The following is a 13,186-nucleotide window of genomic DNA, read 5'->3' as shown; positions in this document are numbered from 1 at the left end:
GTGTCAAAGTTAGGATATAGGGTTATAATATCCTGGAACACTCTTGACTATGCCGTACAGCACATCATTGCTCTCAGATACTATCTGCATCAGGAGCATGTAATTCTTATAATTCGACTTATGCGTCATGTCAAACTTAATACGTGGACCCCTAAAAGTTTTTTAACAGTCTTAAGCACCTTACAAGATAATTATGAACGATTTTACTTATTTCTTAGTTCGATACACGATAACTTATGCTGCGTTTTACTTTGCACAAAATCCAATAACTACTATCTTGGATCTGATTAGTTCCCTCAAGGTAGTTGCTTGTTTTTGATTTTTTTTATCACTAACTTTGGTTCCGGCTGGATAACTACTGGAAACCCAATGATACTGGACAGTTACTTCACTCAAATTCTGAAACTCTTAAGCAGAGTGTGATCACACCACGGCCTCTCAAAATCTTCCAGTTCCATGACAGTCACGGTTTCATGAAGCTTCTGACTATCTACATTTTAAACTTCAGTCGTAATCTTTATCCACTGTTGACTTGCCTCCTTCTGGATTTTATTAACTCCAGAAGTCACAGCTTCCCATTGAAAACTACACAACGTCACTGTAATCATACTACTAACTACTTAATCTGATGCTGACGTGTACAGCCTTTCTATCAGTTCAAGACGGTGATCATTATCTTTATCGAAAACACTTGAATCTTGAGTGTGCTTACCCATTACTGTCAAACAGTCCTCATTAGATGCAACAATTTTGTCCAATGCATTGATTTCATTTTATAACAAATAACTTGTGTTTCTGTTCCTCTCTCTCTGTTTTCAGACGGTTATTTTCTTATTGATGAAATTATTCAATTACCTGAATTCAAAAAAGAACATTGTACATATGATGAAATTATTGATGTTGTTCATAATGATGCGTTATTACGATTCAGTGTTAGAGGATCAAAAGTTCGCTTGAAACCGCCTGAATTAAATGTATGATTATATTTCATATTTCAACTTTTCTTGATATTTTTCCTTGATACTTTAGAAAGACCCTGATGTAATTTTATCAAAAAAGTTAGCTTGGATTTTACGTCATGGAGCAGAGAATGTCGGAATGAAATATGAACCTGGTATGTGTATGTGTGTGCTGTTTTCACATCATCGGTTTTTTAACTAAATATTTCCATGGGTCAATGTTGAATGAATTGATTGAACACATAAATAAGTGACCTAACTGCTGTAGGTAATCTACTCACTAAACTGTTCGCTAAATCTCCACCTAAATGAATTTTATTATAAAAGTAGACTATAGTGAAGATGTTCAGCGACTCTTGGAGTAAATTTGAGAAATTAAAGCCAGTTTTTAGCCAATAGGAATGCGGGTTACATAAATAAGTAATTTCTTACATCATCAAAGCCAAAATTTTCTACAAAGTAATTGGACAAGATTTAAGGTTAGAAATTAGAATAGAACATAAGCAATTAAGAGTACTGATAATAAATTCAATGAACAAATACTCTCTAGCCCTATATAGATGAATACTTTAAATATCAAAAACCTCAGTTATTTTTGTAACTTTATAAATTATCGTCCCCATCCTTCAACCTTCTCATATTTATCGCTTTTTGATAACTAAATATTCTAAATATTTATTCAACCTTTAATACGGTGCGAGCTATTTGTCACTGTGCTTCGAACTTTGCGCAAAAACCTAATAGCCATCTTAAATCTTATTGATCTGTTGAACTTTTTTGAGGAAAAAATTTTTCTATGAGTACTGTGGTCAGACAACAAATAATGAATGAGAGTTGTACGGATGGTGAATTAATTCAAATAATATATTAACATCATTGGGTCCCGGTTGATTGGTGTAAAGATTAAACAATCGCTCACGAGACCGAAGGTCTTGAGTTCAATTGCTGGTCATGAAGTCATGGATGCTCACTGTTATGCAGTACCATGCTAGGGTGAAGCGGCCATTAAGTGCTTCCAGTTTTTAATAGTGCTTTGGATAAGATCAGTTCGTGATTTCAATTGTGAAAATAATTGGTCAATCATGAAAATAAAAGTTACAAAGTAATCAATATAACATCACTTATACCCATTGCATCTCTTTGTACATACCATACCACACTAAATATCTGAAAAGATTTATACTGCACAAAAAGTGATTTAACCTACGCGATAGCTATACAGTGATTTGCATTCAAAGTAAACGAATACGGTAGTATTATGAATTAAGTTTCGTCTTATATATATATATATATCGATTCGGGAAAAATTTGCTGGAGTAGTAATAGGGTAATCAAACGATACGATAGTTTTCCTACATCTAGTTAGATTATTACTGATATAACTTGTGGTTTACAATATTTCCCTCTCTTTCTCTCTGAGGTTTGCTACACGACGCTAGATTGGACACTTGAATGATATACAATACACGGAGATTAGATCACCATACATCAGATACACGATTCACGATCAAGAATAGAGAACCTTAGTAAATGCTAGACAATACTTGATTGCATACAATTACAAGCAATCTACACTCAACAAGTTAAGAGTATAAATCAATGAGAGGAAAGGAAATCATATATTTCATAGTCAATAGGTTAAGTGACTGTTTGTCTACGCTTAGTGACCAATAATGTTTTACTCCCACTACCACACATCAACTATCTAATTTTTGAAGTTGAATTCGCCAGTCAATTTAAGCTAGACCAATATTGAAAACCTGGAAGTACTGGATGGTCGTTTCGTCCGAGTATGGGACTCTTCAACAATGGTAATCTAGCTTAGTTTGACTCCTGAATTCAACTGTTAAAATACTGCAATCTTCGCAAATCCCCACACTGATAATTATCTGGTTGTTTAGATCGAATTTCAAATGAATCGGGGTTCGAGCTTGTGACCTTTATTGATGGCAATTGTTAAATGTTCTGACTTTAATCAACAATTGTCTATCATATGTGTAAAGTATAATTAATAAAAACTAATTGTTATTCTTACTATAGGAAGCATTTTAGAGAGATTCTTGAGTTTCATAGTTTACTGAATGTTATTAATTGATTTGCTCTTATTAATACTATTAATATTTACTCATTTCTCGTTAAATTTCTATAGGTGGTTACCTTTATGTGGATAAAATACTTCAATTGAAACCATTTCAAGGGGTTCGACTGGAAGATATTTCACGTGTTGTTAATTCGAACGATAAAAAACGCTATGAACTGTCGACAAATCCTGAAAATGGTCTGTTAAGAATTAGAGCTTATCAAGGTCATACTGTTACAGTAAGTGAATAAATGTATCTGTTCATAATTTCCCACTTTTTTCCGGTCGTTTATATTTCTTGCTCCTTGTGAATATAGACATAAATGATGTTTCTCTCTTAATTTGAAAGCGAAGTAACCAGCTAATTATAAATTAGCTTGATATCAAGGATTATATTATGAAGCGATGTGATTTCTACCGTATATTTTCTACTTGTCATTTTATTCAACAGTTAAATACAAATTCAAATATTTAACTTTCACGTACACACAAGTATGTTGTATACTATATTTCCGGTACCCAAAACACCTTAATAATTTTGACTCTTCAGTGAAACTACACATACTATCTAATTAGTCCTAGGTCTATTAAATGTACATATTAGAAGTTCTGATGCTCATTTGAAGATAAATATATCAGAGAGTACATTATCGTCAATATGAGTTTATTGATTAACAAAAGTGTGTTAAGTTTTGTAAATCACGTCCTTTTTACAATAGTATTTCATTTAAATTAGTTTTTTATTACACTTGTTAGATAGTAATCAGTAAGAAACCTTTAAACCCTTAGTTTTGTGCTACTTGGGTAGTCATCATCAATATGTATTTAGTTATGAGTCATGTGTCTGTTTGCTAAATCAATGTTTTAGTTTACTGTTCGTCAGTTCGCTTTATATTGTTTTGCTGCTATAAAATTATAACCTATGAAGTCAAAAAATATGTCTAACCCTTTGGATTTGTTTGTCATCATCTAAGCTTTGAAAAGTTAAATAACACAACATAGAATCACTTACTATTCATTATCATGATAAAATTCATCCATAAGAATCACGTACCCAGTAGATAGCAAACATCCTACAGAATAATACGGCCTGTTTATTACCGGACGCGGTCATCCCAATTATCAATATAATATGCTAAATAAATAAAATGACATTACCAGGGAAGACTTTACTTCCATTTACTTGAATGTCAAAAAGCCTACAGGTCTGCCAATTAAAAAGAAAGTATACTGTTCATAAGTCCGCATCATTTTGCTTTACTAATGTGAAATATAACATGAAAGCACAAACTATGTATGAACTGCAAATATATATGATGAAACCACTAAGTAAGTGATTCTGTGGTTAGATATAGAATACTAGGTAAAATACAAGAAAGTTGGTTGATAAAACCATAAAGTCCAACAACCGGCAAAATAAGCTAGGAGTCTTTAGATTAAGACAGGATATCAGTGCAGGAAATCATTGAGTGCCTAGTCTGTGCCACGTTGGAAGGTGGAAAAGTTTTGAATTTAATCCTGTGCAATTGTTTTAATCTATATTTGTAAGCAAATCCGCTCGCAGTCCCACCAGCGTTCTTTCTGGTTCAAAGTCCAGGTAAAGGAAGAGGGTTGGGCAGGTGACCGGTAACTTCATCCCGAGTAACACAACCTTGCTAAAAAACACTAACCAGAAACAATCATTGAAACGATATAAACTCAAACCTGAGAGTTGAGGAATCTTCATTTAGAAGAATTATGACGACTCACAGTGAAAGACGAGATTCTTTGGAAGTCATGTGACCGATCTCCATTCTAACAACCAGAGAAACAATTAATATAGGTACATAGAATGTTCGGACAATGTGGGAGACCGGGAGGACTACTCAAATAGCTGACAAGATATAACCTGATGGTGCTCGGAATAAATGGAACCCATTAGAGGCACATTAGACAGAATAGATTAATTTCAAGAGAGATGCTGTCGCACTCTGGTCATTAGAAAGCAAATGCTCCACACACACACACACAAGGGTTTGCAGTGATGTTGTCTAAAGAGGCACGGGAAGCACTCATAGGATGGGATTATAAAAAACCAATAACTTTAAGTTGCCTGGAGGTGTTGTGCGCCAATAAGCACTAACAATAATACATCTCTGTAGACAGCCTGGATGAGATTGAAGATGTAAGAAACATGATGACACCAATGAATAAGAACAGAACAAGAGCGGAGAAAGAAAGCCAAGACACAAGGCAGACAAACGTGTGAAAATGAGCATTGTGTGTGAGAAGCAGTAATTATGTAGTGGACCTTACAAGAATAACTATAAGAGCTATAAGAGAAGGAAATATGGCGGAATTATCTGATACAATCAAGAAACTCACAGGAAATCATTGGATGAAATATTACTAATCTTAGTTTAATCTGAATACCGTTAAATGATCTATAAGTAAAGTACTACTTATGAATTGTATGAAATCATCCTGCTAAAAATTAGTGATTATTTTATGAAACTAAACTCTCATCATTATAATGAATTACATTACAAATAGATAATACTGACTAGAATAACACCTTAATAAATTGTTATCTAGTTGGATAAAATAATTTATCTGTTACTGACTAATGATAACTTATAGATATTTATATTTTTTATGATTACAGCTCATAGATGAACTTAACATATTGCTTATTTTTAAACCACTTTCGTATTGTAAATAATACTCACTTTGAAAAATAATCTCTGTGTGAATGAATGAACATCCTCTACTTGATTACGGCGTAAACGGTGTGTAGAGCTTCGGCACTCTCGAACGCCTAGAAACTCTAGTTTACTGTTATAACTATTAATATATATTCCTTATTACGACCCAGCTATTCCTATTGCATAGTATTCTTGAACACCAATACACTCGACAAGTCCCCAAATCAGAACACGGTTGAATAGCGAAGAAATTATATTCCAAATAACAAGGATAGATGGGAGTAAGAAGCGCAATAAGAAATACGTTAGTATATCTATAGATTTTACATGAGAAGCTTCTAGAGTCTTCTCCAAGCAACGACTAGAGCTGATTGGACAAGAATTAGACAATCAGCGTGCAGCAACATCATCATGCATAAAACATGCTTTAATCCAATCTATGTCCCGCTAACATTTACAAATCAAGAGACGGAAGAAAGCAGGAAAAGCGGTTGTTAAGTTTTAGAAATGTACGGAGAAACAGGGGGGTATTTATATTTCTTAGTATGGGCTACAACATCATCATAATACAGCCAATCATAACATTCCACGTCGATACTCTCGAAAGTTCTATCGGGTTCTGATTAGATCCAATCTGTTCAAGTCCTTTATACCCTCTGGAGGCTTTGTCACTCTTTCTGGGAGCCGTTCCAATAATATTGTTCAATATCGTGAGTCAATTGAATTCATTTATTAGACATGTACGCCGTTTGATCCCTGTCAAGCAGTCTAGGGGTTAAACGTTCGCTCATGAGACTGAATATTCTAGGTTGGGATCCCCGTGGTATGATCGTGTATGGACACTGCTGAGTGGTCCCAAACTAAACGGATATCTATTGCCTACGGGTTTTTAATAGTGGTTTGGCTAAAACCAGTCCGTGATTTAACCTACGAAAATTCTACAGTCTGCACGAAACCCTATGCTGTTATTTTCTTGATATTTCCACGTATTTGCTCTCTACTAATCATACCAATCTACATGTATATATGAGCCTGTGTGACTGCGTACATGATCATTCAGCTTACTCGACTATTTAGCTTCCAATCGCTCTGGTGCGGTCAAGGGTGGAAAGATTCCTTTCTCCTTCTAAAAGCTCTATCAAATGACCACGCGTATATAGCCACTCCCAAGGAAGTCCCACTCACTGCCTTATCGCAGTGGGAGTGTTGTTTACGAAACTGGTAAAACTGAAAGCGAATGTCCGGAGCTTAAATCAGGTTGGCGGGTACGGAGGACCCACCTAGGGGAGTTGAAAAACCGTGATTCCAAACCAATGGTCACATGGGCTCCATGATCCTGAGGGATCAGATGGCGTGCGAACCTGTTGCTGGTCATCTTCTACCATTGGACTGTATCTCCCAACGTTGCCCCACTGCCTTGTGGATTAAACCTCTAGGTTGAAGGCTCGCGCAGTTGCCCCCTTAAGAAAATCACCCACTTCAGCTTCGCCACTCGAGCATTACCCTAGCCCACTCAGAAAGTTAATGATTTGTTGTGTGACGCACATATATTTTGGTGCTCCTTTCAATCAATGTTTATCTGGTTAAATAAATAATATTCATCTGGCCTACTCATTTATTCTCTTACGCGCCCAAACAGTAATTCCCTAATCTCTCTACTACTGATTTTCATGTTTAATATTAATTAATGAATTTTCTGGCTTCCTTTTGTGGTTTCTAGAGTGTAACAAACTGTGTTTTTTTCAACTCAAAGTATTTCTATCTTAACAGTCCGTTTCATTTCTATTTTCATTGATATTAGTAGTGTAAATTCAGAATAAAATCTATATATATATATATATCCACCATTAATTCTTACTAAATTCGTATGATTTCATACACGATATAGTCTTCCATCAAACATTTGATCAGATGTCTAATGACATTATTTTTTTACAACATATTACCCTTATTTATTCTGATCATTACACCGTACAATTCCAAGTGAACACATAAACTTATTCAAATTTAACATTGAATATAACTCATCTTAAATATTAGCAATTTTCAGTATGAGGTTGTGAAGGTTGTTGAGTTTCATTGAAACCATAAACCGATCTAATTTAGACCACCATTGAAAATTTGAAAGCACTTGACAGTCGTTTCGTTCTAGTATGAGACTCCTCAGTAGTGTGTATCCACGATCCCACACTCCGGGACTCAAATCCAGAAACTTCGGCCTTGCGCGTAAATCTTTAACCTCTTGTGCTTTTTAGTTTCCTAATTTAGATCAGTTCATGATTTCAATGAAATTAACTATTTTATTGTATTTTACAAACAATCCTAAATTTACAAGCTATAATCTTAAACAATGTAGTTTGCCTTAAACCTGATTTTCGTTTTTTTGGAATTATTAATTTGGATATATAAGTGTAGAATTAAAAGACAATTTATTGAAAAAGTATGCTCTTCGTTTATTTATCAATGTCTTAATATAATTAAATATTTCTTCCCAATTTAGTCAAAATACATTTATTTCATAGGGCTTTACTTACTAATCACGTTGTCTTAATCAGTATACACATATACGAATACATATGGAAAAATACTTTGTCAATTAATTTACAACTTACTCTATCGTTCTACCAAAGCTAATAACTGATTATCATCATTATAACATGATGTCTGGATAATTTTTTTCTTTATTCGACATAACTATTATCGTGGTAAAGGGAACTACGAATAAAGAATTAATATGCTGTAAAGTTATATAGCATATGGATTCGTTAATCCCATTTTAGGTTGTTGCGCAATGTTCAAGTATTACATTTGTCATGAAGTAGACATGTAGTGAATGAGAGCTCAAGTGGGGAAACCAGTGGATTATTTATACAGTAGCTTAGTAAAATATGAAAATCACACATACTCCATTATTCCTCTAATTCTGTTGTTATTTTGATTGCTCTCCGGTTTTCTTTCTGTTCTCTTCATTTCAATCTTCTGCTGCTAGGGATTGCGTTTCCGATTGCAGCTACATACTATTTATATCTGTCAGCACAAATAGCATACACAACAGATATATCTTTTAAGGTACTAATAATGTTTGAGATGATGAACAATTATTTTTACGACCATAAATTAAAATTGGTGTCAAATTTATAAAATGATCAATTCTGTCTCTGTTAATTATATATGACAGGCAAACCGACACTATCTCTAAAATCCTATTCCTAAACTCTTGTTCCTGAAACAAAATCTTGACCTGATGGAATTTTTATCTTATGGAAGGACTAATCCGATAGCGGCTTGAATATGATTCATCTATATTGTTACAGAGCATTTTTGCATTATAACTGATGTCAGTTCGCGATGAAAACTCTAGTCATAAACCCTTCTATCTAACCCCAAAGTAGGAACAATATGGAATATTTGAAAAATCTGTATTCATTTTTTTAAGGGTAGTAAAAGACAATCTCTAAGTATAAAGATGAATTTATATATTGTTGTCTTTTTGATTTAAAGCCAGCGTACCCTGTAGAAAACGTTATTAAATCTATTAATTATATAAAATATGTTAAAACTTTGTAATCTTATTGTTTTCTCCTCTATAAACTAATCTTTAAGGAAGCTGTTTTCTGATTGACTAGGAACTAGCTGAAAGTTCATCGTAGTTGCTTAAATCTCATTCCTGTATTATACTCTTTTATTCTTATCATACATCGATGTTCTAGCTATCCACCAATCAGTAAAATCGAAGCCTATGTTATTCGATAATCAAATATTTGAACTTATTTCAATCGAAAAGTAAAGGACCGGAAGTACCTCGGTACGACAAATTTAATAGTAAGAATATTACAAATGACGTTACCCCAACAAATAATTTCAGCCCTCAAATTTTAATGTGATCTTTCTACTAAGTGCAGCACCACCATGTACTACTAATTTTTGAAGACAAATCAATAAATCAGTGAAATATGTTATTATTATCAATGATATTACCCGTTCTTATCACAAGCAAAAGAGGGAACTATCGTTGTTAATGTTAGTCTTGTTGACCAACGCAACTGTTAATGAAAACTTATACAAAAATTACAAGAGTAAAAATACGATGCATTGATAAATTCACTGAGATGGTTGTTGTGTTGTTTTTTGTTTTATTGTGTAAAAATATTTCGTCATGTAAAAGTACAAACCTGCTTATCAAGGTTACTTTATTCTATTTTTATATTTTTATTTAGCATGATTAAACATTAGTAAAATAACGCTCGTGTTTCTCTTCTACAATAATGAGACATTAGATCGCCGGCTGGCTGCGTATCTAGTATGGAGCACGAGTGAATTGTTCACACAGATAAATCGTTCATTGTTCGTCCTGAGCAATCTACTGTCTCATTATTGTAGAAGAGAAACACGAGCGTTATTTTACTAATGTTTAATCATACTAAATAAAAATATAAAAATAGAATAAAGTAACCTTGATAAGCAGGTTTGTACTTTTACATGACGAAATATTTTTACACAGTAAAACAAAAAACAACACAACAACCATCTCAGTGAATTTATCAATGCATCGTATTTTTACTCTTGTAATTTTTGTATAAGTTTTCATTAACAGTTGCGTTGGTCAACAAGACTAACATTAACAACGATAGTTCCCTCTTTTGCTTGTGATAAGAACGGGTAATATCATTGATAATAATAACATATTTCACTGATTTATTGATTTGTCTTCAAAAATTAATAGTGCATGGTGGTGCTGAGATAATATATCATGCACTGAACAAGAATGTTAGTACTGTGTAGCATACTTCGAATGAGAAAAAAATATATCGGTCAATTGTATCCAACTCATCTCCGTTAGAAGATCATCCCTTACCGCCAATGAGTTATGAAGTCGGCATACTTATTACAGGATATTAGAAACCCTCGAGCGTTCTTCGAAAAAGCCCTCAGAAGTCAGTGAATTATTGAAAATAGTTTAGAAAAACGAAGGTTTATGTGTCACACTTTGATTAGATAGTTTTCTGTTTTCTCACTAACTTTGGCGTGCTTCCATGAGCTCCTAAAACATCAAGGTCACTCAAACCTGCAAATCTCTTTGTTCTTTGTACCTAAAGCAACTTTGGATGTAAAACTTCTACTTATACCTTCCGTTTGGAGCTCAGGTCTAGAAGAAGTGTGAGGAAACAGTAATTACTTGGTAAATAGTTATCAAGCCTTCCGCCATTAAACTTACTACAGGATTACCACTGGTTTCTATTCTGTGCCATTTATAATAATAATCTTGAGTTGTTGAGGGAAGTTTGCCTGGCTATTTTTGACTTCGTTTACGCTTCCACTGAATGATCATTAATATGTTAATTCACCAATAGAATATTTAGAATATCAATTGAAGTGGGTTAGGGATATTTAATTTACTTAAGATATTGTGATTCAAACGACACAAAGATCGAACAACGAGCGAGTTAACAGTGTTGAACAAGCGAATGTGTGTATTTAAGTTAATAACTAATTTGAAAGATCTAGACAATCAATGTTTAAGTGGATCCGTTATATAAGAGCGCAGACTGACATATACATCGTTCGATCACACACCTCACTTCTACAAGTATGAATATACACACATATAAAAGTACGATAGAATTATGATGGCTTGATTTAATATCATTCTGTCTGTCCAGCAGATAGGCTAATAATTCAAAGATAGAGTAATTTGAACATGCATATACTTGTGTGTGTGGGGGGGGTAAGTATAAATCATATTCTCTGTGTTGCAGAAAAAAATACATCAATTTGAACAGAATGAAAACACCATAAAAATTACGGGGTTGAAATAATTAGTGTACCATCGTAAGAACAGTATGAAATTGAAATGTAATGATTTGTGTGAGTTGTATGTTTGTTAATCAGGAATTCAAGTCAATAAACAAAATTTTACGGTAAACAACTGCCCCAAAAAATGTCTTTAAAACTTTCATTTAAGAAGAATTATTTAAGCGCCTAAAGTATCCGTCAACTGGGAGGTAGCATTGAAATGATCTTCCCTACTCCCAATTTAAATATCACCCATGAAACAAAGGTGTTATTCTCTCATTCAATGATCCCGTTCAATAATATGCGTCTTTTTAATGGTCGCACTTATTACTACTCACTCTTTTCCATTGCATCATTTTGGTAATCGCCCTTTTGCTCGCGCTCTTGTGAATGAATACTTCTGGGCTGGGTTAAACAGTAATTCTTTCATTTTAGCTGGAAATTTCGTCGGACGATTCCGAAATGGTTCACCCATAGCCAACCGAGCTATACTGACTGGAACAGTCGTTCCTCAAGGTCCTACCATGCCAGACAGGTCGGTTGAAAAGCGGTAAGACTAAAAGCAGCAATCCCAAGGTCCGATGGCGAAGTCGTACTGTAGTGAACAAAACACAACTGGGGACAATCGAATGTATTTAAGCAAAGATTACAGACTATCTCAATAAATTCTGATTACCAAACAATGAACAGTCAATTTGCAAATTAACAACCAATTGTTTCAATCTTCACTGTTTCTTCTCTTATTCCATTGCTCATGCATTTTCCAGACGTTTGCGTTTCATTTCAGTTCTTTCCTCATCGGTCTTCTGCCAAAATACATTCTATGTCTGACCCACACCATATACTACTTATATGGATATAAGTAGACCACACCACAGTACTGCTGACTGTACAGAGGTGTGACAGCAGTAAGGTGTTTCCTTCAGACAACCAGCATAACAGCGATGCTGACTTCCCACAAGGAGGGATGGGGTTAGAAAAGGCCGACCCTAAAAATGCACACCTCGCCTTATCCCATGGATAATCCGTCTCCGGTGGTAAGGTCCCAACAAGTAAGGAGCTAACACAAAAATTACCCGCAAAAAGGTCGTGTGTGACTGACCTCAAGCAGTTGTCCCTTGGGCACTGTGGTCACGCTCTCAGGTCACCAAGACCAATTCTAACCCCATTTCCTTTTCAAGTACCTCTAAAAGAACCCTTCCACGGTGTGGGCAGCCGGGAAGTGATAACTGTCCTCGTACCTCTAACAGCATTCAAGACCACTGTATTCATAATCACTCTCCTTCTTCACTTCCCACTATTCCTTCTACCTCAACTTTCAACACTAAACTTCCTCTTTCGGTTTCCTCCTCAAGTGTCACCATAGCCAACGATTCTAGTGCGCGAATCACTGTCGCAGGTCTACTGAAACCTCGCTTCAAACTACACATTGGAGCTTTCAACGTACGTACCCTAAGTCAAATCGGCCAACAGGCCTCCTTGGCTAAAACCCTGGAATCTCGTACCATTGATGTATGCTGTGTCTCCGAAACACGCATACGGGAACCTAGTGTGGTCATTCACTTGACCTCACCGCCAAAATGGACAGTCAACGAAATACACCCTCCGTGTATCTGGCGACCCTACGGCTAGTTCTCGTGGACTTGCAGGTGCAGCATAGCACTTAGTAC

General features: G+C 34.8%; 1 protein-coding gene across 1 annotated transcript in view; it reads left to right on the top strand.

Annotated features, from left to right (window-relative positions):
* Smp_037640 (hypothetical protein) overlaps positions 1–13,186 on the top strand; it is a gene marked incomplete at both ends in the record, with an annotated part of 54,775 nt that overhangs the window by 17,497 nt on the left and 24,092 nt on the right. Inside the window, 4 exons of the mRNA XM_018795423.1 lie at positions 820–974; positions 1,030–1,114; positions 3,109–3,278; positions 3,908–3,955. Of these exons, the coding sequence (XP_018649737.1) occupies positions 820–974; positions 1,030–1,114; positions 3,109–3,278; positions 3,908–3,955 (458 nt within the window). The remainder of the gene's footprint in view (positions 1–819; positions 975–1,029; positions 1,115–3,108; positions 3,279–3,907; positions 3,956–13,186) is intronic.

The sequence above is a fragment of the Schistosoma mansoni genome, chromosome 2 (genome assembly GCF_000237925.1).
Source record: "Schistosoma mansoni strain Puerto Rico chromosome 2, complete genome".
NCBI classification, from domain to species: Eukaryota; Metazoa; Platyhelminthes; class Trematoda; order Strigeidida; family Schistosomatidae; genus Schistosoma; species Schistosoma mansoni.
The sequence above is the reverse complement of the archived record's forward strand: the minus strand, read 5'-3'. Positions and strand labels throughout refer to the sequence as shown.